At 40.1% G+C, this 27645-nt stretch overlaps 1 protein-coding gene across 1 annotated transcript; it reads right to left on the bottom strand.

Moving 5' to 3' along the window:
- Positions 1–2445: 2445 nt before the first annotated feature.
- Positions 2446–27367, bottom strand: LOC101274554 (keratin, type I cytoskeletal 24). The gene is given in 10 exon segments (XM_033411066.2): positions 2446–2769; positions 2771–2793; positions 2992–3082; positions 3085–3121; positions 3329–3546; positions 4084–4215; positions 4427–4576; positions 4840–4996; positions 5361–5443; positions 26860–27367. Coding segments are annotated over 10 exon segments (1413 nt in total). The 5' UTR covers positions 27301–27367; the 3' UTR covers positions 2446–2688.
- Between the last annotated feature and the right edge of the window lie 278 nt (positions 27368–27645).

Below are 27645 nucleotides of genomic sequence, written 5' to 3'. Positions count from 1 at the left end.
TGAGCCACAAGGGAAGTCCCTTGTCTCTTGTTTCTAATCTCTGTGAGGATGGACGCCACCTCCAGCATCCTCACTGTTCTTGTCCATTGTCCTTTGAGGTCAGAAAGACAAGAAGAACCTTATGAATCTCTGGATCCAAGGTCAACAATGAACGTCTGTCTATATGCAGGTTGGCATTGGCTCTTCCTTCTTGTCCGTAAGTCCAACTCAGAAAAAAGAAACACATTCCTCTTACTTAAAAGTCGACTGGAGAGCTGAACTTTAGAGTTTGAAAACAAAGCCTATGCCTGTTGTGTGGTTTTAAAATAATTTTAGGGCAGATAATAAGGTGTGAACACCCTGTCCTTAACATTTTATTCAGCACTCTAAATAACTTTCACAATCCAAAATGGTTCAATCATTTCAGTTTTTAAAATCGAATGAGCTCATTTTACTGCACATTCTAGTGCATCTCAGTATATTGGCACCTGTGATCTGGCCCTTTCCATATCTGTAAACAGTCATTTAGTACAAATACAGCATCTCAACACATGCCAAGGAAACCCAGAATGAGGGTTTCACCTCAAGATAATTTTCAGAGTAGCCATATACTTTTGCCCTGACATGAGGCTAATACTAGCCGTAAACATAGGTCCCAGGTGGTACAGGACTAGAAGACTGGACGTGGGAAGACTCATGGAGAGAGGCTTTCCCGATGTGACTGCGATGGGAGGCCACATACAGCTGGTTTCCATGTCTGTCCTTCTGTGTTTAATCCAGGCTGAATCAGCGAGTTCATATTTCTGAACTTTTCAGTAGAGGAGAAACACCCAAGGTTTAATTTGCTGTAATGCTTTGATGGGAAACATATGTTTGACTTAAGACAGTGTTGCTCTTTTTCTCTGAATAGTGGTTGATGCTTAGCTATCAGCTTCATTCTGTGGTTACAGAGTGCCTACAGATCCATTTTTTATGTTTTATTCAGTGTGCCTAGAGGAAAACAAACTACATTATTTGGTTGTTTTTATTATGAAGGTTTGATACTCTCATGCAGCTCTTATTGATTTTATATTTGAAGGTACAATTTACATGAATTACATTCAGGTTTACTCGTTTGTAATTTTTAATTTGGGTTTTTATGCCAAGTCCCATGTCCTTTTCTTAAGGACTGGCTTGTGGGATTGATGATCTAATTTGTGGTCTGGTCATGTTAAATTCCTTGAGTGGGAAAGTCCTTACCCAGCCTGGCTTTGTCCTTTGCCTGTTTCTTCCTGAGACTGACCTATACCACCCCCTACCCTACTGTAACAGGCTTCGTCTCCCAAGCAAGACAAGACAGAGCTCTGTGGACCACCCATGGGGTAAAAGACTTCAGCAATGGAGAGTGGGAATAGGAAACACCAGCTTGGCTAAGTGACAAGTTTTGGTTAGAGGTGTGGCTAGATTTGACAAGGGAGCAAATATCTGAGCATCTGTTCCCTTTGGGACTTGCAAGGTTTTCGGAAATCTGGCACCATATCACATATCCCATCTTCTTTCCCAAGACTTTTATTTTGACCAGTCTCTTAAAAGCTCTGCAAACGTGCACTGTCAGATTCCTGCGGCACTTCTGGTAGATACTGTGGAATCACGCCCTTCACTGTTAACATCCTGTATTGTCTGCTATCTTCTTTGTGTTTTTAGCTTTCCTCTCCATCTAAAATGTAAGCTTCTTGAAGTAGGAGGTATATCTTATGTTTCTTTTTTTTAAATTAATCAATTAATTAATTAATTTTGGCTGCACTGGGTCTCAGTTGCGGCATGTGGGATCTAGTTCCCTGACCAGGGACCGAACCTGGGCTCCCTGCACTGGGAGAGCAGAGTCTTACCCACTGGATCACCAGGGAAGTCTCTTATGTTTCTTTTTATCTCATGAAATAGTCAGTTCAGTGATGGACGTAAAGAAACTAGACATTAATTAATTATAGACTGATTATTCAATCTCATCCTTTTTTGTGGGCTAAGCTGTTGGCTGTAGTTTTAGGGACACTGAGGTCTAATTTCAGCTATCACTAAGTTCCAATGTGATGTTAAAATTTCCCACATACAGGGGCTTCCCTGGTGGCGCAGTGGTTGAGAGTCCGCCTGCCAATGCAGGGGACACGGGTTCGTGCCCCGGTCCGGGAAGATCCCACATGCCGCGGAGCGGCTGGGCCCATGAGCCATGGCCGCTGAGCCTGCGCGTCCAGAGCCTGTGCTCTGCAACGGGAGAGGCCACAACAGTAAGAGGCCCACGTACCACAAAAAAAAAAAAATTCCCACATACAAAATGGCTATAATTTTCATTCTCATGAGGAAGACACTATGTAAATAATGAATAATGTGTACATTATTATTTGTAACGATAATGCAGCTAGATCATAATCTAGAACTTCATTTCTGGGTAAAATATTGCATTTCTTTAAAAATATTCAGAAATAATTTAGTTGACTTGCAAAAGTAAATTTATTGAAGCATAGAAACAATTAGAGCAAAGCTGTCATTTCAACTTTTTCAAGAGAATTCTAATAAGAAAAGAAAAAGATGCAGAAAAATTGGTTAGTCATCTATTTCTGTATGGAAACTTTTTCCCGAAGTTAGCCGGAAAGATGGCTAGATTGATGCAGCTTCTTCATTCGTGTCTTTTAGATTGTTTTCTCTGAAGGACACTCTTGTTGATCTGGAAATTGCCTATTTAAGTTTCACCTCAGAAACGTTGCTGACTTGAGATGAGGCAACTTTGCCATCCACCACCTCCTCTACGATGGTCTTTAGTCACTCTAGTCTAGCTTGGATCTGAAAATCAAAGAATCACAATGTCAGTCTGGAAACTGTCACAGAAACATACATCAAGAGAAATCCAAATGCATTCGCTGAGTATGTTCTGTCTGGGTAAGATGACGTGAACACTAGTATACACTTTTTATATGACAAGCAATGCGTGCCTTTACGTTTCAATTATAAAATTATCAGGAACATGAAAAAAATATCTACCTCTTCCTTGGACAGAACAGCTTCCAGATCTTGAGTCACTAGACATGGATGAATCCCTGGATCCGGTGTTTCTGGACCCCGTGTTTCTGATCCCGAGTTTCTAAAATCAGATCCTCCAAAACCAGAACCACTGGAGAAAAAAAAGAATTGTTTTCCTTTGCAGTTTGCAAAGGCAGGAGAAACCCTCCATGCAGAGGGCTTTTTCCCATGAAGGCAGCTGTCATTTGATTGGACTCTTTTACTTTATAAATACAAGTCTGGTCCCCAAGCCCCTTTTTGGTTTCATAATGTAAATACACCAAGGTCTGCGTTTAGCATGTTCCTGACTTTCATTTACCCTCCTTCTCCATCAAGCAGGCAGTGGTGGGGATCAATCTCCATCTCCAGGCGGGTCTTGATGTCCAGCAGCTGCTCATACTCTGTGTTCTGGCGTTCAGTCTCACCCCAGATCTGGCAGATCTGCTCCTCCAGGCCGCTGATCTGCATCTGAATTTGTGACAGCTGTACCATGTAGCCAGCCTCCGTGTCAGCCAAGGTTCCTTCCAGGGAGCTTTTCTTTTCTTTTCTTTTTAACATCTTTATTGGAGTATAATTGCTTTACAGTGGTGTGTTAGTTTCTGCTTTATAACAAAGTGAATCAGTTACACATATGTATATGTCCCCATATCTCTTCCCTCTTGCGTCTCCCTCCCACCCTCCCTATCCCACCCCTCCAGGCAGTCACAAAGCACCGAGCTGATCTCTCCAGGGAGCTTTTCTAAGGGAAAAAGCAAATAAAAATTTCATGATGAAAATAAATCATTGGATGATTTAAAAAATACATTTTATAAGATACTAGGAGAAATGCACTTTCCATGAGTTACAAGCTCTATTGCTCTATCATTGCTTCCTTAATTTTTGTTGCCATTACTTTTTTAAAACGAAATCTTTTATGGAAATAGATATATTACTTTTAACTGGAATGTCTCATGCTTTCAACAACCACAATACAGTCCTCCCTAATCCTGCATTTATTATGTGCCAAGTGGAACATCTTGGCAAAGAAAACCGAATTGCTCCACTGGAGATTTTTGAAAAGCTCTTTGCACAAACCATGGCCAGTTGGGACTGCAGCTCAATTTCCAGGGCTTGCAGAGTGCGTTTCAGTTCTGTGATCTCATTCTTGGTGGAACTGGCTGGCCTGGCATCAGCATCGGTAGAGATCTGTGCTTGCAGAGATGCGCTCTAAATACAAATGAAATGCAGTCTCGTTGCAGGCTGATGATGAGTTGAGGCTGATGAGATGGGGCTGATGAGATGAGGCTGATGAGATGAGCGGAAGTGGCGCGCGCGCGCGCGCGCGCGTGTGTGTGTGTGTGTGTGTGTGTGTGTGTGTGTGTGTGTGTGTGTGTATGCGGCTGCGGGCAGGGCTCGGAGGCTCAGGGTGATGATCTACCCTGAATTGCTCTTCAGCCTCGCAGTGGTTCTGCTCAGCCAGGTCCTCATACTGTGCCCTCACGTCATTCAGTAACTTAGTCAGGTCCGTCCCTGGGTTCCGTTCTACGGTCACATCCCCTCCGGAGCTTCGTTGCATACTCTTCATTTCCTAGCATGAAGGGAAAATAGACCAGAGAGATGAAAACTGAAAAGCAATGCCTTCCTAAAATGTGCTTAAGCCAACAGAAGGTTGAAACTAGCACACTGAAGGGGAAAAAAAGAACCCAACAAATTCACATATAATTTTCTCATCATTACTTTTCTCCCCCGGTTATAGAAGTTGGAAATCCATCCAGATGGAATTTACTGTCATAGAATGGATGTGGGGGAAACTCTGTAGGCCAGTCATTTAATCGTGGACCGTGTTCCTACCTCCTGGTGGTTCTTCTTCAGGTAGGCCAGCTCCTCTGTGAGGCTCTCAGTCTGCATCTCCAAGTCAGAGCGAGTCATGGTCAGGTCATCCAGCACTTTCTGCAGGCCATTGATGTCAGCCTCCACGGGCTGCTGGAGATGCAGCTCGTTCTTGTATCTGGAAGGGTACAGTACAGCCCATCCTTTCATCCTTTCATATTCATGAAAATATTTTCTCCCCTGAGCAATTTGATCATGGAAGGCTAAGTTTTCTCTTAGGGGTTTTTCCCTTGTAAAGAAAAATCTGAGCCTTACATTAATTCTATTGATGGCCAATATTTTTGATAACAAAAATTTCATCCTGAAGCTGCCTTTCTTTTCTTGTTGGTGGAATGATGGTTTTCAAAATGTACCCTTGGGATGTTTGTGAATTCAGGTCTTGATCCCCTAAAAGGTTTCTTTAAAATTTAGAGTAAACTAAGCCAAGGGATTGAATTTTATTTCCCTTAGGACGTTTGTTTTCAAGTCTTCATTTTTCTTACTTCAGTCTGAAGTCATCAGCAGTCAGTCTGGCATTGTCAATTTGCAGAACAATCCCAGCATTTTCGATAGTGGCAGTAAGGATCTAGAAAAGACAATAATAGTGAATAAATCATGGATGCTTTTTACCTGTGTCTACATGCCCAACTGTGAGAGTAGACGTCGCCTGAGTTAGCTTTTAAAGGTGAATTGCTTTGAAAATGTGCTTAGTAATGACACTGCATTGATAATCCTAATGTATTTAGACATCTTTCTGCAAAAATTAACAACTTGCACATTTATTGGAATGGGCATGGAACTTTGCTTTACAGAACACAATCCTCTGAATATTTCTGATGCTTTGGAAGATCAGTTGTTCTATGGGCTCTTTCAGAAACAGTGTGAAACATGAATTCCACTTCCAAAAAAGTCTTTAAAAATATACTTCCCATACAACCGTGGTTAAACATTTTAGATTCCACCACATTCTCATACAATATTTGCACCAGACTTTCTAGGAGAAAAATAATTGTAAGACGATTTAAATCTAGCAAGACACTAAAATACATCAACCTGCCAGAATTAATCACGAAATAATTAGATGAAGCTTGTGTCAACTCATAGCCATCACTCTTATGTTAATCAGCTACCTGGCATTGTATAAATTTTACTCTTATGTAGAAATACTCAAATGTAAGATGCAAACAAAATTAATGTGGTTGGATGTCGTGTATACAATACTGTCATAGTTAAAGCACACCAAGTCCCATTTTACGTATACAACAAAACAGATATGTTTTCAAATAATTCCTTGATTTAAATTCACCATCATGGTCCATGATCTGAATAAATGGGAAAGCTACAGAAGTAATAGAAATTCAGACATGGCTAGTGTCTCACCTGATTCCTAAGATCTTCAATGATTGGATAGTATTTGCTGTAATCTCTTCCAGCTCCACCAACTCCAGACCCAGGCCCAAATTTGTCATACCACTCCTTGATTTTGTTCTCCAGATCAGCCTTCTCCAGGGCTCTGACTTTGTCTAGGTAATTGGCCAGCCAGTCACTGAGGTTCTGCATGGTTTGCTTTTCACCTCCAGAGAAAAGCCCCCCATGGCCAACACCACCACCCATACCACCAGCATAGCTGTAGAAGCCACCGCTAGCACCCCCCCGCCGAATCCAGCGCCTCCACCAAAGCCAATCCCAGAGCCTGAAGCTCCTCCCAAACCGCCCCCTATTGAGCAGCTACCAAAACTCCCTCCAAAGCTGCCTCCAAAGCCCCTGCTGGAGCCCCCACTCAGGCCACAGCTGCCGGCCCCTCCTCGGAATCCCCGGGCAGACCCTCCCCCCAAGACTGCAACTGCTTCTGCTGCTGAAGCTGCTGCCACCAGCCCTGGAGGAGGACACTAGAGATGAGCAAGACATGGTGTTCCTGCAAAGGACTGGTTCGTCCAGGTGAGGAGAGGAGATCGGGAACAACCTATTTGCAAGCTGCCTTTTTGGCCCTTATATACATACTTTTAGGGTATTCCTTTTCCATGTCAGTTCTTAATTCCTGTTACCCTTTTGCTCATCCTCAATTGGATATATATTTTTTTCCTCCCGAATTCACTCTACTGGCTTTTTTTCTGAAGCTGGGTCAGAGCCTCAGGGCATTTACTATATCAAGAAAAAAAGAAAAAAAAAGGTGGACCAAAGCAAAAAAAACTATTTTTCAGAATTATAGTTTTAATCTTTCAGAGGTTTTGATGAGTGATAATTCTTTTCTGAAAGAGCAATTCTGTTAAATTTGCTTCATGATTTCCCAGTTGCAGAGCACATTCCCAGATTAACAGATGTAATTAAAATACTTACTAGGACCAGAATGGAAATTTCCCATCAAACTTGTGACTTTTTGTTCATATTGTTCTCTTAAAGTTGAAATGAGCTTTAGAATCAGCATTTGTTTCAGATTTACTTAATTGTCCTTCTCCGTGATTACTTCAATCAGCATATTTCTAAGGTTGCTGAAGTTTGTGATTTTAGATGATTGTGCTACAAAGATGCTTTTCTTTCTGATTGAATTTGACTCTGATATAATGATACCAATTTCCTTCTTTAGAATCAAATCCTAAGAAACAAAGAGATAATGTTGATTTCTTTGATAACTAGAGAAGGGGATCTGAGTCACTTCTTTTAAAATTTATTTATTATTATTTTTTTGGCTGTGCCACAGGGCATATGGGATCTTAGTTCCCTGACCAGGGATTGAACCCATGCCCCCAGCAGTGGAAGCACAGGGTCCTAACCACTGGACGGCCAGGGAATGCCCTAAATTTATTTTAGTTTTTATTTTATTTAAAAAAATTTTATATGAATCACTTTTTAAAAATAGATCTTTATTGGAGTATAACTGCTGCACAATACTGTGTTAGTTTATTTGTTGTACAACAAAGTGAATCAGCCATATGCATATATATATCCCCATATCCCCCTCCCTCTTGAGCCTCCCTCCCACCCTCCCTACCCCACCCCCTCTAGGTGGTCACAAAGCACTGAGCTGATCTCCCTGTGCTATGCTGCTGCTTACCACTAGCTAGCTATTTTACATTCAGCAGTGTACATATGTCGATGCTACTCTCACTTTGCCCCAGCTTCCCCCGCCCCCACCCCGTGTCCTCAAGTCCATTCTCTATGTCTATGTCTTTATTCCTGCCCTGCCCCTAGGTTCATCAGTACCTTTTTTTTTCTTTTTAGATTCCATATATATGTGTTAGCATATGGTATTTGTTTTTCTCTTTCTGACTTACTTCACTCTGTATGACAGACTTTATATCCAACCACCTCACTACAAATAACTCAGTTTCATTTCTTTTTATGGCTGAGTAATATTCCATTGTATATATGTGCCACATCTTCTTTATCCATTCATCTGTCGACGGGCATTTAGGTTGGTTCCATATCCTGGCTACTGTAAACAGTGCTGCAATGAACATTGTGATACATGTCTGTTTTTGAATTATGGTTTTCTCAGGGTATATGCCCAGTAGTGGGATCACTGGGTCATATGGTAGTTCTATTTTTAGTATTTTAAGGAAACTTCATACTGTTCTCCATAGTGGTTGTATCAATTTACATTCTCACTGACAGTGCAGGAGCGTTCCCTTTTCACCACACCCTTTCCAGCCTTTATTGTTTCTAGACTTTTTGATAATGGCCATTCTGACAGGTGTGAGGTGATACCTCATTGTAGTTTTGATTTGCATTTCTCTAACAATTAGTGATGTTGAGCATCTTTTCATGTGCCTCCTGGCCATTTGTATGTCTTCTTTGGTGACATGTCTATTTAGGTCTTCCGCCCATTTTTTAGTTGAATTGTTTGTTTCTTTGATACTGAGCTACGTGAGCAGTTTGTATATTTTGGAGATTAATCCTTTGTCAGTTGCTTCCTTGCAACTATTTTCTCCCATTCTGAGGGCTGTCTTTTCATTTTGCTTAAGGTTTCCTTTGCTGTGCAAAAGCTTTTAAGTTTCATTAGATCCCATGTGTTTATTTTTGTTTTTATTTCCATTACTCTAGGAGGTGGGTCAAAAAGGATCTTGTTGTGGATTATGTCAGAGTGTTTTTCCTATGTTTTCCTCTAAGAGTTTTATAGTGTCTGGTCTTACATTTAGGTCTCTAATCCATTTGGAGTTTATTTTTGTGTATGGTGTTAGGGAGTGTTCTAATTTCATTCTTTTCCATGTAGCTGTCCAGTTTTCCCAGCACCACTTACTGAAGAGGCTGTCTTTTCTCCATTGTATGTTCTTGCTTCCTTTGTCATAAATTAGGTGACCATATGTGTGTGGGTTTATCTCTGGGCTTTCTATTCTGTACCATTGACCTAGATTTCTGTTTTTGTGCCAGTATCATACTTTTCTTGATTACTGTAGCTTTGTAGTATAGTTTGAAGTCAGGGAGCCTGATTCCTCCAGCTCCGTTTTTCTTTCTCAAGATTGCTTTGGCTATTCAAGGTCTGTTGTGTTTCTATACGAATTTAAAGTTTTTTGTTTGAATCCTGTGAAGAATGCCATTGATAGTTTGATAGGGATTGCACTGAACCTGTAGATTGCTTTGGGTAATATAGTCATTTTCACAATATTGATTCTTCCAATCCAAGAACATGGTATATTTCTCCATCTGTTTATGTCATTTTTGATTTCTTTCATCAGTGTTTTATGGTTTTCTGAGTACAAGTCTTTTGACTCCTTAGGTAGGTTTATTCCTAGGTATTTTATTCTTTTTGTTGTGATGGTGAATGGGTTTGTTTCCTTGATTTCTCTTTCTGATTTTTCATTGTTAGTGTATAGGAATGCCAGAGATTTCTGTGAATTAATTTTGTATCCTGCAACCTTACCAAATTAATTGATTAGTTCTAGTAGTTTTCTGGTGGCATCTTTAGGATTCTCTATGTATAGTATCATGTCATCTGAAAACAGTGACAGTTTTACTTCTTTTCCAATCTGTATTCCTTTTATTTCTTTTTCTTCTCTGATTGCCATGGCTAGGACTTCCAAAACTATGTTTAATAAGAGTGGATATCCTTGTCTTGCTCCTGATCTTAGTGGAAATGCTTTCAGTTTTTCACCATTGAGTATGATGTTTGCTGTGCGTTTGTCATATGTGGCCTTTTATTATGTTGAGGTAGGTTCCCTCTATGCCCATTTTCTGGAGAGTTTTTTTTTATCATAAATGGTGTTGAATTTTGTCAAAAGCTTTTTCTGCATCTACTGAGATGATCATATGGTTTTTATTCCTTAATTTGTTAATTTGGTGTATCACATTGATTGTTTTGCATATATTGAAGAATCCTTGCATCCCTGGGATAAATCCCACTTGGTCATGGTGTATGATCCTTTTAATATGTTGTTGGATTCTGTTTGCTGGTATTTTGTTCAGGGTTTTTGCATCTATGTTCATCAGTCTATAATTTTCTTTTTTTGTGATATTTTTGTCTGGTTTTGGTGTCAGGGTGATGGTGGCCTCGTAGAATGAATTTGGGAGTGTTCCTCCCTCTGCAGTTTTTTGGAAGAGTTTGAGAAGGATAGGTGTTAGCTCTTCTCTAAATGTTTGATAGAATTCACCTGTGAAGCTATCTGGTCCTGGGCTTTTGTTTTTTGAAAGATTCTAAATTACAGTTTCAATGTCATTACTTGTGATAGGTCTGTTTATATGTTCTAATTCTTCCTGGTTCAGTCTTGGAAAACTGTACCTTTCCAAGAATTTGTCCATTTCTTCGTGGTTTCCATTTTATTGGGATATAGTTGTTTGTAGTAGTCTTTTATAATCCTTTGTATTTCTGCAGCATCAGTTATGATTTCTCCTTTTTCATTTCTAATTTTATTTATTTGCATCCTCTCCCTTTTTTTCTTGATGAGTCTGGCTAAGGGTTTATCAATTTTGTTTATCTTCTCAAAGAACCAGCTTTTAGTTTTATTGATCTTTGCTATTGTTTTCTTTGTTTGTATTTCATTTATTTCTTCTCTGATATTTGTGATTTCTTTCCTTGTACTGACTTTGGGTTTTCTTTGTTCTTCTTTGTCTAGTTGCTTTAGGTGTAGGGTTAGATTGTGTATCTGAGATTTTTCTTGTTTCTTGAGGTGAGCTTGAACTTCTATAAACTTCCCTCTTAGAACTGCTTTTGGGTCATTGTGTTTTCATTGTCATTTGTTTTTATGTATTTTTAAATTTCCTCTTTGATTTCTTCAGTGACCTCTTGGTTATTTAGTAGTGCACTGTTTAGCCTGCATGTATTTGTGGTTTTTACAGTTTTTTTCCTCTAATTGATTTCCAACCTCATAGCGTTATGGTCAGAAAAGATGCTTGATATGATTTCAATTTTCTTAAATTTTCTGAGGCTTGATTTGTGACCCAAGATGTGATCTATCCTGGAGAATGTTCTATGTGCACTTGAGAAGAAAGTGTATTCTGCCACTTTTGGGTGGAATGTTCTATAAATATCAATTAAATCTATCTGGTATATTGTGTCATCTAAAGCTTGTTTTTCCCTATTTATTTTCTGTTTGGATGATCTGTCCATTGGTGTAAGTGGGGTGTTAAAGTCCTCTACTATTGTTGTGTTGCTGTCGATTTCCCCTTTATGGTTGTTAGCATTTGCCTTATGTGTTGAGGTGCTCCTATGTTGGGTCCATAAACATTTATAATTGTTATATCTTCTTCTTGGATTGGTCCCTTGATCATTATGTAGTGTCCTTCCTTATCTCTTGTAACATTCTTTATGTTAAAGTTTATTTTATCTGATATGAGTATTGCTACTCCAGCTTTCTTTTGATTTCCATTTGCATGGAATATCTTTTTCCATCCCTTGACTTTCAGTCTGTATGTCTCCCTAGGTCTGAAGTGGGTCTCTTGGTGACAGCATATATATGGGTCTTGCTTTCATATCCATTCAGCCAGTCTGTGTCTTTTGGTTGGATCATTTAATCCATTTACATTCAAGGTTATTATTGATATGTATGTTCCTATTACCATTTTCTTAATTGTTTTTGGTTTTCTTTTGTAACATCTTTACTGGAGTATAATTGCTTTACAATGGTGTGTTAGTTTCTGCTGTATAACAAAGTGAATCAGCTATACATATACGTACATTCCCATATCTCTTCCCTCTTGTGTCTCCCTCCCACCTTCCCTATCCTACCCCTGTAGGGGGACACAAAGCACCGAGCTGATCTCCCTGTGCTATGTGGCAGCTTCCCACTAGCTATCTATTTTACATTTGGTAATGTATATATGTCCATGCCACTCTCTCACTTTGTTTGGGTTTGTTTTTGTGGATCTTTTTCTTCTCTTGTGTCTCCCACCTAGAGAAGTTTCTTTAGCATTTGTTGTAAAGCTGGTTTGGTCATGCTGACTTCTCTTAGCTTTTGCTTGTCTGAAAAGCTTTTGACTTCTCCATCGAATCTGAATGAGATCCTTGCTGGGTAGAGTAATCTTGGTTGTAGGTTTTTCTCCTTCATCCCTTTAAATATATCCTACCACTCCCTTCTGGCCTGCAGAGTTTCTGCTAAAAAATCAGCTGTTAACCTTATGGGGATTCCTTTGTAAGTTATTTTCTGTTTTTCCCTTGCTGCTTTTAATATTGTTTCATTGAATTTAATTTTTGTTAGTTTGATTAATATGTGTCTTGGTGTGTTTCTCCTAGGGTTTATCCTGTATGGGACTCTCTGTGCTTCCTGGACTTGGGAGACTATTTCCTTTCCCATGTTAGGGAAGTTTTCCACTATAATCTCTTCAAATATTTTCTCAGACCCTTTCTTTTTCTCTTCTTCTGGGACCCTCTATAGTTTGAATGTTGTTGCATTTAGTGTTGTCCTGGAGGTCTCTGAGATTGTTTTCAATTCTTATCATTCTTTTTTCTTTATTCTGCTCCTCAGCAGTTATTTCCACCATTTTGTCTTCCAGCTCACTTATTCGTTCTTCTGCCTCAGTTATTGTGTTACTGATTCCTTCTAGTGTATTTTTCATTTCAGTTATTGTGTTGTTCATGTCTGTTTGTTTGTTCTTTAGTTCTAGATCTTCGTTAAACATTTCTTGTATTTTCTCAATCCGTGCCTCTATTCTATTTCCAAGATTTGGGTCATTTTTACTGTCATTACTCTGAATTCTTTTTCGGGTAGATTGCCTATTTCCTCTTCATTTATTTGGTCTCACAGGTTTCTACCTTGCTCCTTCATCTGTGACATCTTTTTGCCATCTCATTTTTCTTTTCCTTTTTTTTATGAGTGGGATTGTGTTCCTGTCTTAATGGTTGTTTGGCCTGAGGCTTCCAACACTGGAGTTTGTAGGCTGTTGGGTAGAGCTGGGTCTTGGTGCCGAGATGAGGACCTCCGGGAACCCTCACTACGATAAATATTACCTGGGGTCTGAGGTTCTCTGTTAGTCCAGTGGTTCAGACTCAGAGCTCTCACCGCAGGAGCTTTGGCCTGACCCCCGGCTCGTGACCAAGATCCCACAAGCCGCCCGGGGTGACCAAAAAAAAAAAAAAAAAAAAAAGGAAAAAAGAACAATAACAAAGTAAAAAATAAAATTAGACTAGGAAACTAACAGATATGTTAGAAAAAAAATAAAAATAAAAATATAGATGAGACAATAACCAGAAGGTAAAACAAAACCACAATAGTAAAAAAGAGGAGAAAAACAAAAAGGTGGAAAAGGCCTTGGCTGTGGAGGGCAGGGCCTAAGCAGGGGTGAGGTTCGGGCGGTGGGTGGGGCCTATGCTTAGGGCCCACACGGCTGGAAAAGGCCCTGTGGGGTGTGGGAGTTGAGGCGTAGGCACAACAGAACAGAAGGGGCCCAGGTGTGCCTCCCACCTGTAGTTTCAGAGGGTGGGAGACTCACCTTGGAGCCCAGCAGGCTTCCTGGGCTCAAGTGGGCAGGGGGAAATGCCCTTGTTCCTCTCCTGCTCCTCTGGTCCTGTAGGGCCCCTCCCACCCACCTCTCCTGATCTCCCCAGCCTCCCTCCTATGCCCCCAAGACCAACCCAGACCAGAGGGGACCTCTGAGGGTGTAGGACCCAGCCGGAGAGCAGGGCAGATTTCCCTTGCCGATTGGGCAGGGGAAACACTGCGCACGCTCCCTCCTGATCCAAGCCCCTGAGGGTCCCTCCAGGCGTGGGAACCCCTACCCCCTCTCAGCCACCCCTCAGGGGCACTGGTCCTGTCCAGCCTCCACTTCTCCTCCCCCTTCAGTCCCCCCACATCCTACCAGTTATCTTGGGGGTTCTTCCCCTCTCCTTGGGCATCGGGGTCCCCCACCAGTGTCCAGCAGGCGCCCTAGTTGTGGGGAGACTCAAACTCCATGTCTTCCCACACCACCATCTTTGAGAGATGATTCTAATGTGATTTAAAGTATCCCAAATTTTGTTAAAAAGGAAACACTCCCCAACTCGTGTCATGTAGCTAGTATAACATTAATATAAAAACCTGATAAAGCGGACTTCCCTGGTAGCGCAGTGGTTAAGAATCTGCCTGCCAACGTAGGGGACATGGGTTCGATCACTGGTCCGCGAAGATCCCTGGTCCATGAAGATCCCACATGCTGTGGAGCAACTAAGACCCTATGTGAATCACTTCTGAGAACCAGTGTTAGGCTTGGAGTGACTTTGCGGATACCAAAATCTGGAGTCTCCCGTCTACTCTCTGCTCAGGTTTTTTTCTATTTTTGTTTAAAAGGTATTTAGAAAAGAGGATCTGGATCCACTTCCGATAACTAATGTTATGATTGGGGTCATATTTTATAGATACTAAAATCTAGAATCCTCCCCTGTCTTTCACTTTCTGCTTCCTGTTTTTCTGTCCCTTTGTTCTTTAGATTATTTCCATTTGCCTCTGCTAGTAGTTTCTCTGTTTTGAAAGTGGTTTTTTTTTTCTTTTTTTAAAGACAAATACTGTATGATTCTATTTATATGAAGTACCTGCTGTAGTCAAATTCAGAGACAGAAAATAGAATGGTGGTTGCCATGGGCTTGGGGGAGAGGAAATGAGTTGTTCGGTGGGTACAGAGTTTTAGTTTTGCAAGATGCAAGTGGTTCTGGAGATTGGTCACATAACAATGTCAATGTACCTAACACTCCTGAACTGTACACTGAAAAATAATTAGGATGGTAAATTTTTTTTAATTAATTTGTTTTTGGCTGCGCTGGGTCTTCGTTGCTGTGCGCAGGCTTTCTCTAGTTGCGGCGAGTGGGGGCTACTCTTCGTTGCGGTGCGCGGTCTTCTCATTGCGGTGGCTTCTGTTGTTGCGGAGCACGGGCTCTAGGTGTGCAGGCTTCAGTAGTTGTGGCACGTGGGCTCAGCAGTTGTGGCTCGCAGGCTCTAGAGCACAGTCTCAGTAGTTGTGGTGCATGGGCTTAGTTGCTCCATGGCATGTGAGATCTTCCTGGTCCAGGGCTTGAACCCATGTCTCCTGCATTGGCAGGCAGATTTTTAACCACTGCACCACCAGGGAAGTCCCAGGATGGTAAATTTTATGTTATGTGCCTTTAACCACAATTTTTAAAAAGTTGTTTTGTTTTGTTTTGTTTTGTTTTTAAAGTATAGATGCTTCCAAAAATATTTCTTGGCCTTCTGAGCTTTAGCTCAAGTCGCTGACTTTTGTTTATTTACAACTTTCTTGCTTATCTTGGCAGGCTTGTTAAACTATGTGCTTGCTTGAATCTTTATATTCAATCATTTGTTATCCAGTGCTCTGCCTTCTTTTAATTTTCCTTAGACTGCCTTTGATGGGGACACCTTATGAAATAGTGATCATTCCTTTTACTGTGTAACTCTTTAAGTTCTTAGCTTTTAGGTTCTACCACATTGTTTTTGCAGTAGTGGTGTGTGACTGTTCTTACATTTAGCGTGCCACTGCTTCGAGGGGTACAAGGTGTTTCCCAAGCTTGAAATCGTTAAGCTGGGAGTAATTCTCATATCCTTCTAAGGTAGGTTACAAAATGCACCACCCATTACAGTATGTTGGTCATCTTGCCTCACCCCTCCCCAAAGCTATGAAACCAAAGAAGTCTAAACACTAATGGCTAAATTATATGCAAATATTAGAGATGGGAGGAAAAACATCTTTCTTTTCCTCCCTCTTAAAATAATGAAATGTAATCTTTCCACTTTCAAAAAGGTTGGCATTTGGCTAAAAGGTTTAAAGAAAGGAATAACTAAGTGAAAAATTTGATGAAACTTAGAAATTTGAGATCCTGGGTAGAAAGAGCTTTAGGTGGAAAGAATGAGAAAAGACAAAATTTAGCAGTAGCTTTGGCCTCTGAATTTTGCCTGAGGTTTGTGGAATTTTTCTTTAGTTGTCTTCTGAGTTGCGGCAGTTTCAGTTTGGAAGCTTTATATACCTTATGTTTTGGGATATTTGGACATTTGGGTCACAACTGAGGAAGCTTGTGATGTCAGGTATTCTGTCTTGTTTCCTATTTTTTAGCTTTCTTCTTAATACAATTTTTAATGCTGGTATCTATGTCTTTTTGGTATTTAAAATTCAGCTTAAAAATTAAGTTATTCTGAGATACTTCTCTGACATTATTCTTTTAGTCTATACTTTGGAGATGACCGCTGGGAAGGGTATTTAATGAATAAAATAGCCATTACTGCCTCAAATTCTTTGCCTAATGAGGCAGTGTGTAAATAAATGTAGACATAAATCCATAGGAGTTCCTTCCGTGTGTATTTCCTTAAATGCATTTTTATGCTTTCTGTATCTATGTGCCTTTTCTTTTAAATGGTGAATCAATCCAACAGACTAATCTTGATTCTGTGATTTGCAAACTGTCTAGAATGTTGGCATTTTGTGGATTAAAGAATTTTAATCACATATGTAAATAAAGTCTTCTTCTTGCCTGAAGTGTTAGCAATTCTTGTATAAACATTAGTCTCCATTGTTCCGAGACATCCCCGAATTTAATACGCACTCTATTTGAAATAATGATTTGCCAAAGATCACAAATGAGTTCTCGGCATTTCTTTCATCTGTAAAATGAAAACTTCAGGAATCTGGTGAGGCTCCAGTGAAACAGAATGTTCAGAAATGCTGGCTTCAGTGCCTGGCATCCAGTGGTTGTTGAATACATAATCGTTTAGAAGCAATGGACTGAACCCCAGATGTCCAGGCTCCCAGTTCAATGCTCTGCCTTCAGTTACATGTAGTTTTGAATACTTTGTGATTAGCGGTTTATTTATTCATTTATTTTTACCTGTAAAGAATCATATAAACTACACTTCACTATAGAACATGATTTTTATAAGTGCAGAATAATTTGCAAATAGTAACCAACAGCATTTTTTTTGGTGAGATAGATTTGTATTTTAAAAGATTACAGAGGAATAAACTGCATGTTTTTAGATTAGGAGGAAAACCAAATAATGAAAGGTATGGCGTGTTGCCCCTGATGAGTCTTTCAAGTTAAGAATAGAATGAACTCAGGGCTTCTGCCTTCTGTTCACTCCAGAAAATATTCTGTTATGAGTCTTTCAAATAAAAACACAAGATCAGAATAGCTAAGGGAAGGAGGTGAGCACAGCGTATTTGTGGAGTGTAGGCAGAAATTTTTGTGGCAGACAGTACGGAAAAGGGAAAAGCTCCCAGCTGATGTGTGCACAGCCTCTTTGTCATATGCCACATATTGTAGAGAGATAATAAATATTCACTGAATGAAAGGATGAAAAACAGCACGGCTTGACTTGCTTCATGAATACTTTGATCACTTTTGTCCTAAAGGACATGTGTTCTGCCTTCTAAGTCTTTATTCTCCACTTTCTGGGTTTGTAATTCAGGGTGTGTGTGTGTGTGTGTGTGTGTGTGTGTGTGTGTGTTGGTGGGGGGAGGTGTTGTTTGGGGAAAGGGCAGGGAAGGACCTGCCAGAATGAGCCGGGGCCTCCCCTGTAGGGAATCGTTGTGTCAGTGTCCTGGTGGTGGCCACTGTGAGCCCCCCCAGGCTCAACTACTTGGAAGAAACAAAAATTGCAACAATAAGTATCCTGAAAGGACACTCCAGCTGGATCTGGCACCATCCCTAAATCGATTTCAACCCAGTGTTCTTGTCAGACACCAAAGAAGTTACAAACACCTACAAAAATAGAGCAGAAATCCACCCATGCTGTGACTGTTTCTCTTCCTTCACGCCTTCCTCTCCTTTCCTGAATTCGTTCCCTGTCACCTTTTCCAATCTTCCCTTAATAGCTTCCGTTAAGCGTGTCTGTTTGAAGCCTTCCTCTTCCCCACCTGCATCTGTTTGGCACCATTTTGCCAAATTTTGTTCTAAGAGGAAATGACTTAGCTTTGTGCTTGTCGTGCTTGAATGCTCTAGAATCCCTTTATGCAGCTCAGTTTTTACATTTTCCTGAAGATCATTTAGCCAGTTTATGGAGAGTTAAGAGAATGGGCAAGTGACTTTGTAGGGTTGGAGAGTTAAGACAGATGGAAGTAAGCACAGGGACTTGTTTTTGTGCTTGAGAGGTCCTTTTGGACCTTTCTTCATACCAGGTAGCCAATAGCTTCTATTCAGAGAACGCACAGACATCTATAACCCAGATGGCAATGTGAGCGGCAAGACCCAGCCTCCCGTAGCTCTTGCCATTGCTAAGTCAATCCTCTGGGCATTCTCCCCTCTGTCTCTCTGAGGTTAACCCCTCAGATCTGACCTTCTGATCACAGAGAGGCTACAAACTTTTGGTCAAGGAGTCCCAGTGGTAAAAGAATAATTTTATAGGAAGGAATGGGATGGTATTTTATCTCATAGGCGCAGGGGAAACCTTCACCTGTTCATGTCCTCTGTCCTCAGCCATCAGGACTATGACACTTTATAAATATTGTTCTCAAATTCCAACATCTTGGGTGTCTCTAGATGAGGTCACAGTCTCCTGATCTGGAAAACTATTATATTGGACTCTATAATTTTCAGGTTCCCTTCGAGCTCTAATATGTAGCAATTTGATTACTAAGTGTATCACTTTCTGGTCAGATTTACGAAGTGTTTTATATTACAGTTAGGAGGGATTTCCTTTACTAGCCCGTAAGCTGCAGACTTACGGCAGCACTTGTACTTAAGAACTGGGTAGAGTGATGCTTATTTGGTAGAAATCGTGCCAAATTAGAGGTTAGAAGTTACAGGTCCTCCTTAACTGGCCTGTACATGTCCATTCCGAGAGGAAACCTGATAAAGATAGCTGACTGAGGAAGGGGGGCTTGCCTAGGAATTCTTCCAAGGCAACCTTCCAATCGGAGTTACAATTGACTAAGCACTCACAGTAGCCCGTTTCTTACTCTCTGCTTTGTCTTGACCTTGTTTGGTCCGGCTTCTCTCTTTTGCGCAGGACCTTGATCTGCTTGCCCTCAGGCTTGAGCGAGCACACACAAAAGGTGGGACATGCCCCCCTTATCAACTTCTCCTGGGAATCATCTGACCACAGAGAGACCCTCTTCCTGTCAGACCTCAGTGGTCATTCCTCCTAGCTTGCCCTGCTTCCTCTCCAAAGATTCTGCTTATCTCTGCCTGCCTCCTCTTTTACTCTATAAAAGAAAACCCCTTGGGCTTCCCTGGTGGTGCAGTGGTTGAGAGTCCGCCCGCCGATGCAGGGGACACGGGTTCGTGCCCCGGTCCGGGAAGATCCCACATGCCGCGGAGCGGCTGGGCCCGTGAGCCATGGCCGCTGAGCCTGCGCATCCGAAGCCTGTGCTCCGCAACAGGAGAGGCCACAACAGTGAGAGGCACGCGTACCACACACACACACACAAAAAAACCCTTTTTCTGTATGATTTTGACACACTTGCAGATTTCTGAGATCACCAATCTCCCTATTGCAAGAGTCTTTGTAACGAAAGTCCTCCTTATTTGTTTTTATTTGACACAATAAGATTCAATAATAAAAAGACAACGGGAACAACCTTATTTTGTAAATGCAGATACATTCTCCTAAATAACTCTTGGACCAAAGGAAATCAAAGCTGATATTACAAACCAACTTGAAAGTAATGAAAAGAAGAAAACTTTGTACCTGGACTTTTGGGTTATAGCTGAAATTATAGAGGAAAATTTGTAGCCTCACATGGCTGCATTATTAAAGAGAGACTAATAATGAAGAAACTTACTACAAATTTTTTAAAGAACAACAAGATCAAATGGATGAAAAATAAATTAATGAAAATAAGAGCTGACATCATTGAGATAGAAAGTAACAAATACATACAGACGCTCAAAAACCAGTTCTTTAAAGAGACCGTTAAAATAGATGACCTCTTTGTGACCCTGGTTAAGGAAAAGAGAGAGAGATTCAAAATGTATAAGATTAGAAAAAAATTAGAAAGATTAGAAATGGGAAAGGAGACATAACTATGCATACAGGAAAGGTTAAAATAATTGTAAAAGAATGCCATGTACAAGTTAATGGAACACACTTTGGAGATCTTTCTAGTACTTAGCCAAACTGTTATTTGCCCATGAATGATCTCCGTGCTCATCAGACCCATCCCACCAAGGCTCATCCCAGGCACAGAGACTGGGTAAGGCTCAGGTAGACAGTCTACCTGCACTGGCCCCAGGGCACAAGGCAGACCCCCTGAGAACAGAGCTGTTGAGAAACCGTTGCAGATCTGTGGCCTCGGATGGGAAGGGCTCACAGGACAAGTCTGAATAGAGAGGCTGTAGATCTGGGCCATGGTTACTGTTTTGTGGAGGGAACCCATGGGAATGCTGTCTCAGAAGCCAGAGCTTTTCAGGAAGGGAGAAAAGGAACAAGATTCAGCTCTGATGACTAGATGAGTGAGAAACAGTTCCCAGCAAGCAGTTGTTCTTCTTCGATGCCTGTGCCCTGGAGGGAGACAGAGAAACCAGGTGTCCGGGAATCCTTGGTTGAAGGGTACCTGGTAAGCCTAGCATCCTTCCCCAGTGGCGTCAACAGCAAGTCCAGGGCCTACCATTGCCCTTCTGGGTGCAGAGTGGACACAAGTATTTCTAAAAAGGGCAAATGGATGATGTTTATGTACTAACCCGTCACCTCTTCATGGTAGGTGACTGGGTATTTCTAGAAGCCCTGGAGCCAAGGACCCAAACCATGCCCTGTTCTCTTCTTTCCATGTATCCACATTTTACCACAGTTCAAACCCTGCTTCTTCTAGAATGCTTTTCTTGCCCCACCCACAAATTCCTAATTTACCAGTTTCTCTTACCCACGCACTTCTTCGTTCTTAATTGTTCTTAAAAGTTTCTACCACATTTCTTACCGCTTGGCTACTCTTTTAGTTTTTTTCTTAAAAATGAAAAAAAGGAACATTGAAAAAACATTTAAATATACAGATGGTTTTTCGTTGAAGATTTAAAAATTTTACCAGTAGTACATATTTATTTCAGAAAAATTAGAAAATGTGTATAAACATGTAGCTGGAATAAACATCACTCATATTTCCACTACCCATGAATAGTCACTGTTAACATTTATATGTATATTGTTTCAAATTTTTAATAAGCATGTATATAATTTGCATACAATTATTTTTCTTGTACAAGTAGATGATACTGTATTTATTGTCTTGAAACTCTACTTTTCATTTCTCAATTGATGACTGACATCTTTTCAGGTCAATACATGAACCTGAACATTCTTAATGGCTGCATGAGACTCCTCTGATGGACTTTGATGGGTGTTTTCTAACAGTCTGTTGATTCTTCGTTGTTGGATATTTTATTATGCTTAATTTTTCACTATGATAAACACTGCTAGGAGGAATGGACATATAATAAATAACTGATTATTTAAGAATAAATTCCTAGAAATGGAGTTGCTGGTATATTCTTTTCTTAAAGGCTTTTGATACCTGTTGCTGAGTTGTTCTCATGAAGTTTTTGTTACTTTATTGATACATTCCATCCAGCAATGTATTAGTGCCTTTTGTCTACACCCTTGCTAAAATGAATATTATCATTAAACAAACTGGACCCGTTTTGATGCCTTTCTTTGATTACTAGAGATGTTGGGCATTGGGCACTTTTTAATGTTTGTTGGCCATTCATACTTCATGAAGTACTTATGTGTATCATGTACCCATAGATCTGTTCATGAATTTATATACTGGGGACATCAGTCCTTGAACAGCCATATATAAGTACCGTGGAAACCCCTGGTACCATGTGGCATTGCTGAAAAATTTAGACATAAAGTGATTGGGTGTTGGCGCTCATTCTGCATCCAGCCCCCAAGAAGGTGGGCTAAAGCTTGTAATTTTCTGGGGTGAGGAGGGGCTATATGGCTGGTGGACAGGCAGGGCTAGGGGGTGGTGGTTAGGGAAGGGGAGTTTCAGGAATGGGGAAGTTGAGGATGAGTTAGGCCAGCTAAACAGGCTGCGGATTCCTGGAACTGCTGCTTGCTTGGAAGTCAGCGGGTCCCTGAATTCTCTCCTGGTTTTAGACATAGAAGACAGATGCCAGCAGGTGGCGCCAAACTGCAGATGGCAGAGGATTTAAATTGCACAGCCCAAATCTGTAGTTGCCTGACTGGCTAGATGCTTGGATGCCCCTTTGCGTTGGGATGGATTTTTACCATATTCTATTAAGGTTTAAAAGGTTTTTAAACTAAGTTAAAACAGAGAAAAAACTGTACTTCTATTTTCTCTGATTCTTTTTGTTAAAATGAACCTAGAAGAAAATGATTGTTTTGAAAGTGAGGTAGAAAGGCATTGAGGCATGATGCTATTTTGTGATGTCTTTTTCTTCAATTTGGTTTTCATATTCATTTATAGATCAGCACTCGTCAAAGTTTTCAAAACATCAACCGGGCAATTGACCTCCATTCTGTTCTGTAGATAAAGCTTATTTTCATACCAATGCTTTGGGAAAGTGGTTAAAAATTGGTTCAAATAAGAATATTTCTAAAGTGTTTTCTATTAAATTATATGCACTTTCTGCTATCTAGTCCAAAGACTTTAGGCAAGTTTTGAATAATTCTCTAGCACTTAGAAAGGGATGAAGAATGCATAATAATTTAGACCAATTTATTTCTTTTAAAATTAAAAAATTAAGACCCAGAGTGATGATTTAAGATTTAAAAGTAGTTAGTGGTATTGCTTAAATAAAGCTCCAAGGCATCTGCGTTTTAATTTGCTTATTTATTCATAAGATAAAGAATATTCCCCATCACATTTCTTTGTAGATTTTGATGTTGTGTTCCAAAAGGAAGTGGGAGCAAAATGTCTGTCTGAATAAACTGGAGTCATGTCTTCCTGCTGCACCATAAGATTTTCAAAATTAGATTTGGGAATTTTGATAGCTTCAGAATAAGTTATTTTGGGGAAAGGATAAGTTTAATAACTGCTTTCTTAATTGCTCACATTATATATTGTATAACAAGGTAATATGATTATTTCAAATTCATTGCATTGTTTCTGATTAATATAATCAGAATATATATAATATATATATTCTGAATATATATATTCAGAATATAATATAATAGTTGGTGTTATTGCTTCATTCATTTACCATTCACCTATTACTCTATTCACTAATTAGTCTATTATTTATTATTCAATTTGTTATATTTATTTATCAATTATTCTGTTTGTTTATTCTATTACCTAATTTCTATTTATAATTCTATAATTTATCATTCTATTATTTATCTTATTATTTTATTTTATCATTTATCATTCTATTATTATATTATTAGCTTATATTTTATATACCAGTAATAAGTCAATTTTTATCAATTATTAATTAAACATCTTGCAAAAAATACTCTGCTAGATCTTGGGAATAAAACTGACAAGTCACAGTCCTTAATCTCAAAGAACTTGTGAATAATTTTTGTTGTGTTTTATATGATCACAGCAAGTCTTCTCTTATGTAACTTTCACAATGTTGAGAAAGTGTCAGAAAAATAATTCACTTTTTTTTTCTTTTTTTTAACTAAGAAACAATAGAGATTATTTACCGTCTCCATAGTTGACCTAGTTGTAGACTCTAGGTTGCTGATGGCTTATTTATCATCTTCCCTTGCTTACAAACAGCTGCCCTAGTTAGAGACCCAGTTTCCGTGTAGCATGGTCCTTTCAGCTCACCTCGCCATCCCACTACGTACCTCACACCACCTTCTGTCACAGACTTCTATTATATCCTGCTACCCAGCGGTAGAAACCAGATTCTCTCTCTAGTGTTGCTGCTGAAGTTTTGAGCTGCTGCCCTGCTGCTAAAACCAAGACCCCATCTGTCACCTGCTGCCAAAGACTTGGCCACCTCCATAAGGCCCATTAGTCCAAATTCCTTTCCACCATAAAGCTGTCGGGGCCAACGTGGGCAATGCTGGAGAGGAGAACACCTATGTTCCTGCTGTTGGGCGCTCCAAGTCATTCTAGAGTGCCAATGTCATTAGTGGTATGTCCTTTCTATATTAAATTCAACAAACATTTATCGAGCACTTACTCTGATTGACACTGTGCTGGGAACCAGGGATAGTACATCAACAGATCTGCAGAATTTCAGGTCAGCTACATGTGGTTAAAATAAGCTAGTGTGGAATTTTATAGCTATTTATAACATTGTTTCTAAGAAAATATATTCAAGTTCCCAAAGGTCAGCATGGCATGGAGCCTAAAGAATCCTGGAGCCACATTTTTGCACTTCCACCTCCCCAGTTATTATCTGGCTACTTATCAGCTGCGTGATGTTGAGAAAATTACTTAACATCTATGTACCTTGGTGTTTCTTCATCTGTAAAATGAAGACATTAGTTCCTACTTCATAGAGTTGTCATAAGGATTAAACAAATTATATTCGTAAAGGACCAGGAATCGTACGTGACATATGGTAAGTGTGAAATGTGTTTGTTACATAGAAAAGTTTATAAACAACTCTTGGAATACAACCCCCTTTTGAACAGAAGACTGCTTTTGTTTTTAATGACAAGTTGAGGTAATCAATAACCACTATGTCATTGACCATTTAAAAGTAGCAGCAGTTACCTAAAAAATAGAAGGCAAGATTATGTATATGTTGCGATGCATTAGGTTTTATTTTAAAAATCCCACAAAACTATTACCTATAGGAAAGAGGTTGAGGAGTATAGGTTTCTTGCTTGACTCATTAATTCTTCAATTACTGAATGTTCGCTGTAATCTCTGGCTGGACCAAATCTCTATGGATTTTGATTTTTGAATCAGCAGCTTGTTTATCCTGTATTCTGGTAACTGAGGTTCCAGATGGTATGTTTTTCACCTGGGAAAAGCCTGCTGTTGTAGATCTCAGTCATTACATCATGCCACTGCCTTAACTGTAGGAGTGTTTATCACCATGGAAACCTATTCTTACACCTACACCACTATCCCTAATTGGCATCGTGTCATTTTTCAAGTTTGTTCTAATGACTCATCAGATTCAAGACTTTTTGCCTCTTTAAATAAGAAATCATTTCCTTGTCTAATCTCTTCTGCTATACATGCTTGCATTTCTACAACACTTTTGTGGTTTTCAACCCTTCAGCCTACGTATTAGAGTGGAAGTAAATGCTTATGAGCAACGTGAGAGGCGGTCAGGAAATTTTATTTATTTATTTATTTATTTGTTTGTTTGTTTTTGGCTGTCTTGGGTCTTCGTTTCTGTGCGAGGGCTTTCTCTAGTTGCAGAGAGCGGGGGCCACTCTTCATCGCGGTGCGCGGGCCTCGCGGCCTCTCTTGTTGTGGAGCACAGGCTCCAGAGGCGCAGGCTCAGTAGTTGTGGCTCACGGGCCTAGTTGCTCCGTGGCATGTGGGATCCTCCCAGACCAGGGCTCAAACCCGTGTCCCCTGCACTAGCAGGCAGATTCTCAACCACTGCGCCACCAGGGAAGCCCTCAAGGTAGACTTTTGATTGAGATCCACACAGTGGACTTGAGGAAGGAAATCAGATACCATAGGGAGGCACTCTGCAGGGTTCCTTACCTCCTCGTGACTTTTTTGGAAGTATGTCAATTCCTCATTGAGCGCTTCGCCCTGCATCTGCAGGTTGCTCATACAAAGGGTCAGCTCATCCGTAACTCTGTGAAGACCGTTGATGTCAGTCTCAATGCTCTGGCGCAGAGTAAGCTCATTTTCATACCTGTGAGGTTGTTAAAGTGCTTGAGAATTACAATATTTGGCAGGTCGAAAGCACAACTTTTTCAGACATTTCATATACTGGAAGATATCGATGTTCAGTATACACTCCTGAAGCTTATGGGTGACAGCAAAGTGATGAAACACTTTGGAATACCTACTGATTTATGAATATTATTTTGGAGGAGTTGTTTCTTCAGAGCTGATTTTTGGCATCCAGTGTGCTTAACCGCTGAAGAAAAATACTGTTTAAAATGTATGATAGCTTTTTTATCAAGGCATATTTAATTTAATTTAATGTAGTGATCTAGTCTGACTTTATAAAAACATGTTGGTTTTTAAAGCAAAAGTTATGTTCTTTACTCCATAGTATTTTTACATTTATTATAATTAATTACTTTATGTCTACCTACTTCAGCCTGAAGTCATCAGTAGTCAGTTTGGCACTGTCATTTTGTAGAACAATGCTGGCATTACAGGTGGTCACAGGAATAATCTAAACAGGGTAGATGGTGTGAAATGTTAAGTCCCCAAAGTCAAGGGAGACTCCAGATTTCAGTGTGATTCTTATCTTCTTAACCCATCAAGCATCTATTTTAGTATCATTTTTTCCTACATTAAAGAAATCTGGATTTTCTGCAGAGCTTAAGAGCCAAAGTGTAAGATTTTCCAATCACAGACACTTTTATTACTCTTGATCAAAAAGTATGAGCTAAATATAAGATCAATGAAGCAATTATATCTGTTTGGAAACTTTCTTTTTCATTAATTAATTCTACAAATTTTTATTGCCAGGCAGTGTGCTAAGCACTGGGAATGTAGAGTGAGCAAATTCTACGCCACATAAATTTGCTAAGCACGTTTTCTATTATGTCATTTTTTAGGTTATGCACACCCAAAGTCTGTAGTAAAAGTATCCATCTTTCTTACCCGCCTTTTAAGATCTTCAATGACTGAGAAATATCTACTATAGTCATGAGCAAGTCCCTGGCCAGAACCAGGCCCATGTATCTCATACCAGCCCTCGATCTTCTGCTCGAGGTCGGCGTTGGCCTCCTCCAGGGCACACACATGGCGCAGGTAGGATGCCAGGCGGTCATTGAGGTTCTGCATGGTCACCTTTTCATTCCCAGAGAGGAGGCCAGGCTCATTTTCAAGAAAACCAGCACAGATGCCACTTTCCAACCCTCCACCACCATGAGAGAAACCTCCTCCAGAAGAAATGCTCCCAAGAGGACAAGAATGGCTGCTTCCTGCTCCTGGCCCACTGCACACATTTCCAGCCCCAAAGCCTGTTCTTCCACCAGACAGCTGACCAGCGCCAGCTTGCGAGCCGAGCCTCCTGGATCCACTAGAAAGTCGAAAAGACATGGTGACAGCACAGCCAAACGACCCTTTCTCAGAGAGGAGCAAAGCCAAAATACAACATCCATGGGAAGTTAACTCCATTGGCCTTTTATAGGATTCAATAGGTTATTTCAGCCTTAACTATGCCAATCTGTCATAAAATATTACCCGCATGCTAACTGTTGTTTTTCATAATTGGGTGATTTTTAATAGTGTCCAGTCTGTAGGTGGAAATCTGCCCCAAGGATATCTTTCTATATGAAAAAGGTGCCTGGTGGAGTAATACCAAATCATAGTTTCAAACGTCAAAATTATTTATGAGTAAATGTACATCTTTTTTGACCTCTGGAAAAGATTTTAGGTTTTTTT

The sequence above is a fragment of the Orcinus orca genome, chromosome 19 (assembly GCF_937001465.1).
Source record: "Orcinus orca chromosome 19, mOrcOrc1.1, whole genome shotgun sequence".
Lineage (NCBI taxonomy): Eukaryota > Metazoa > Chordata > Mammalia > Artiodactyla > Delphinidae > Orcinus > Orcinus orca.
Note: the sequence above shows the minus strand (reverse complement) of the source record. Positions and strands in the feature narration are given on the sequence as shown.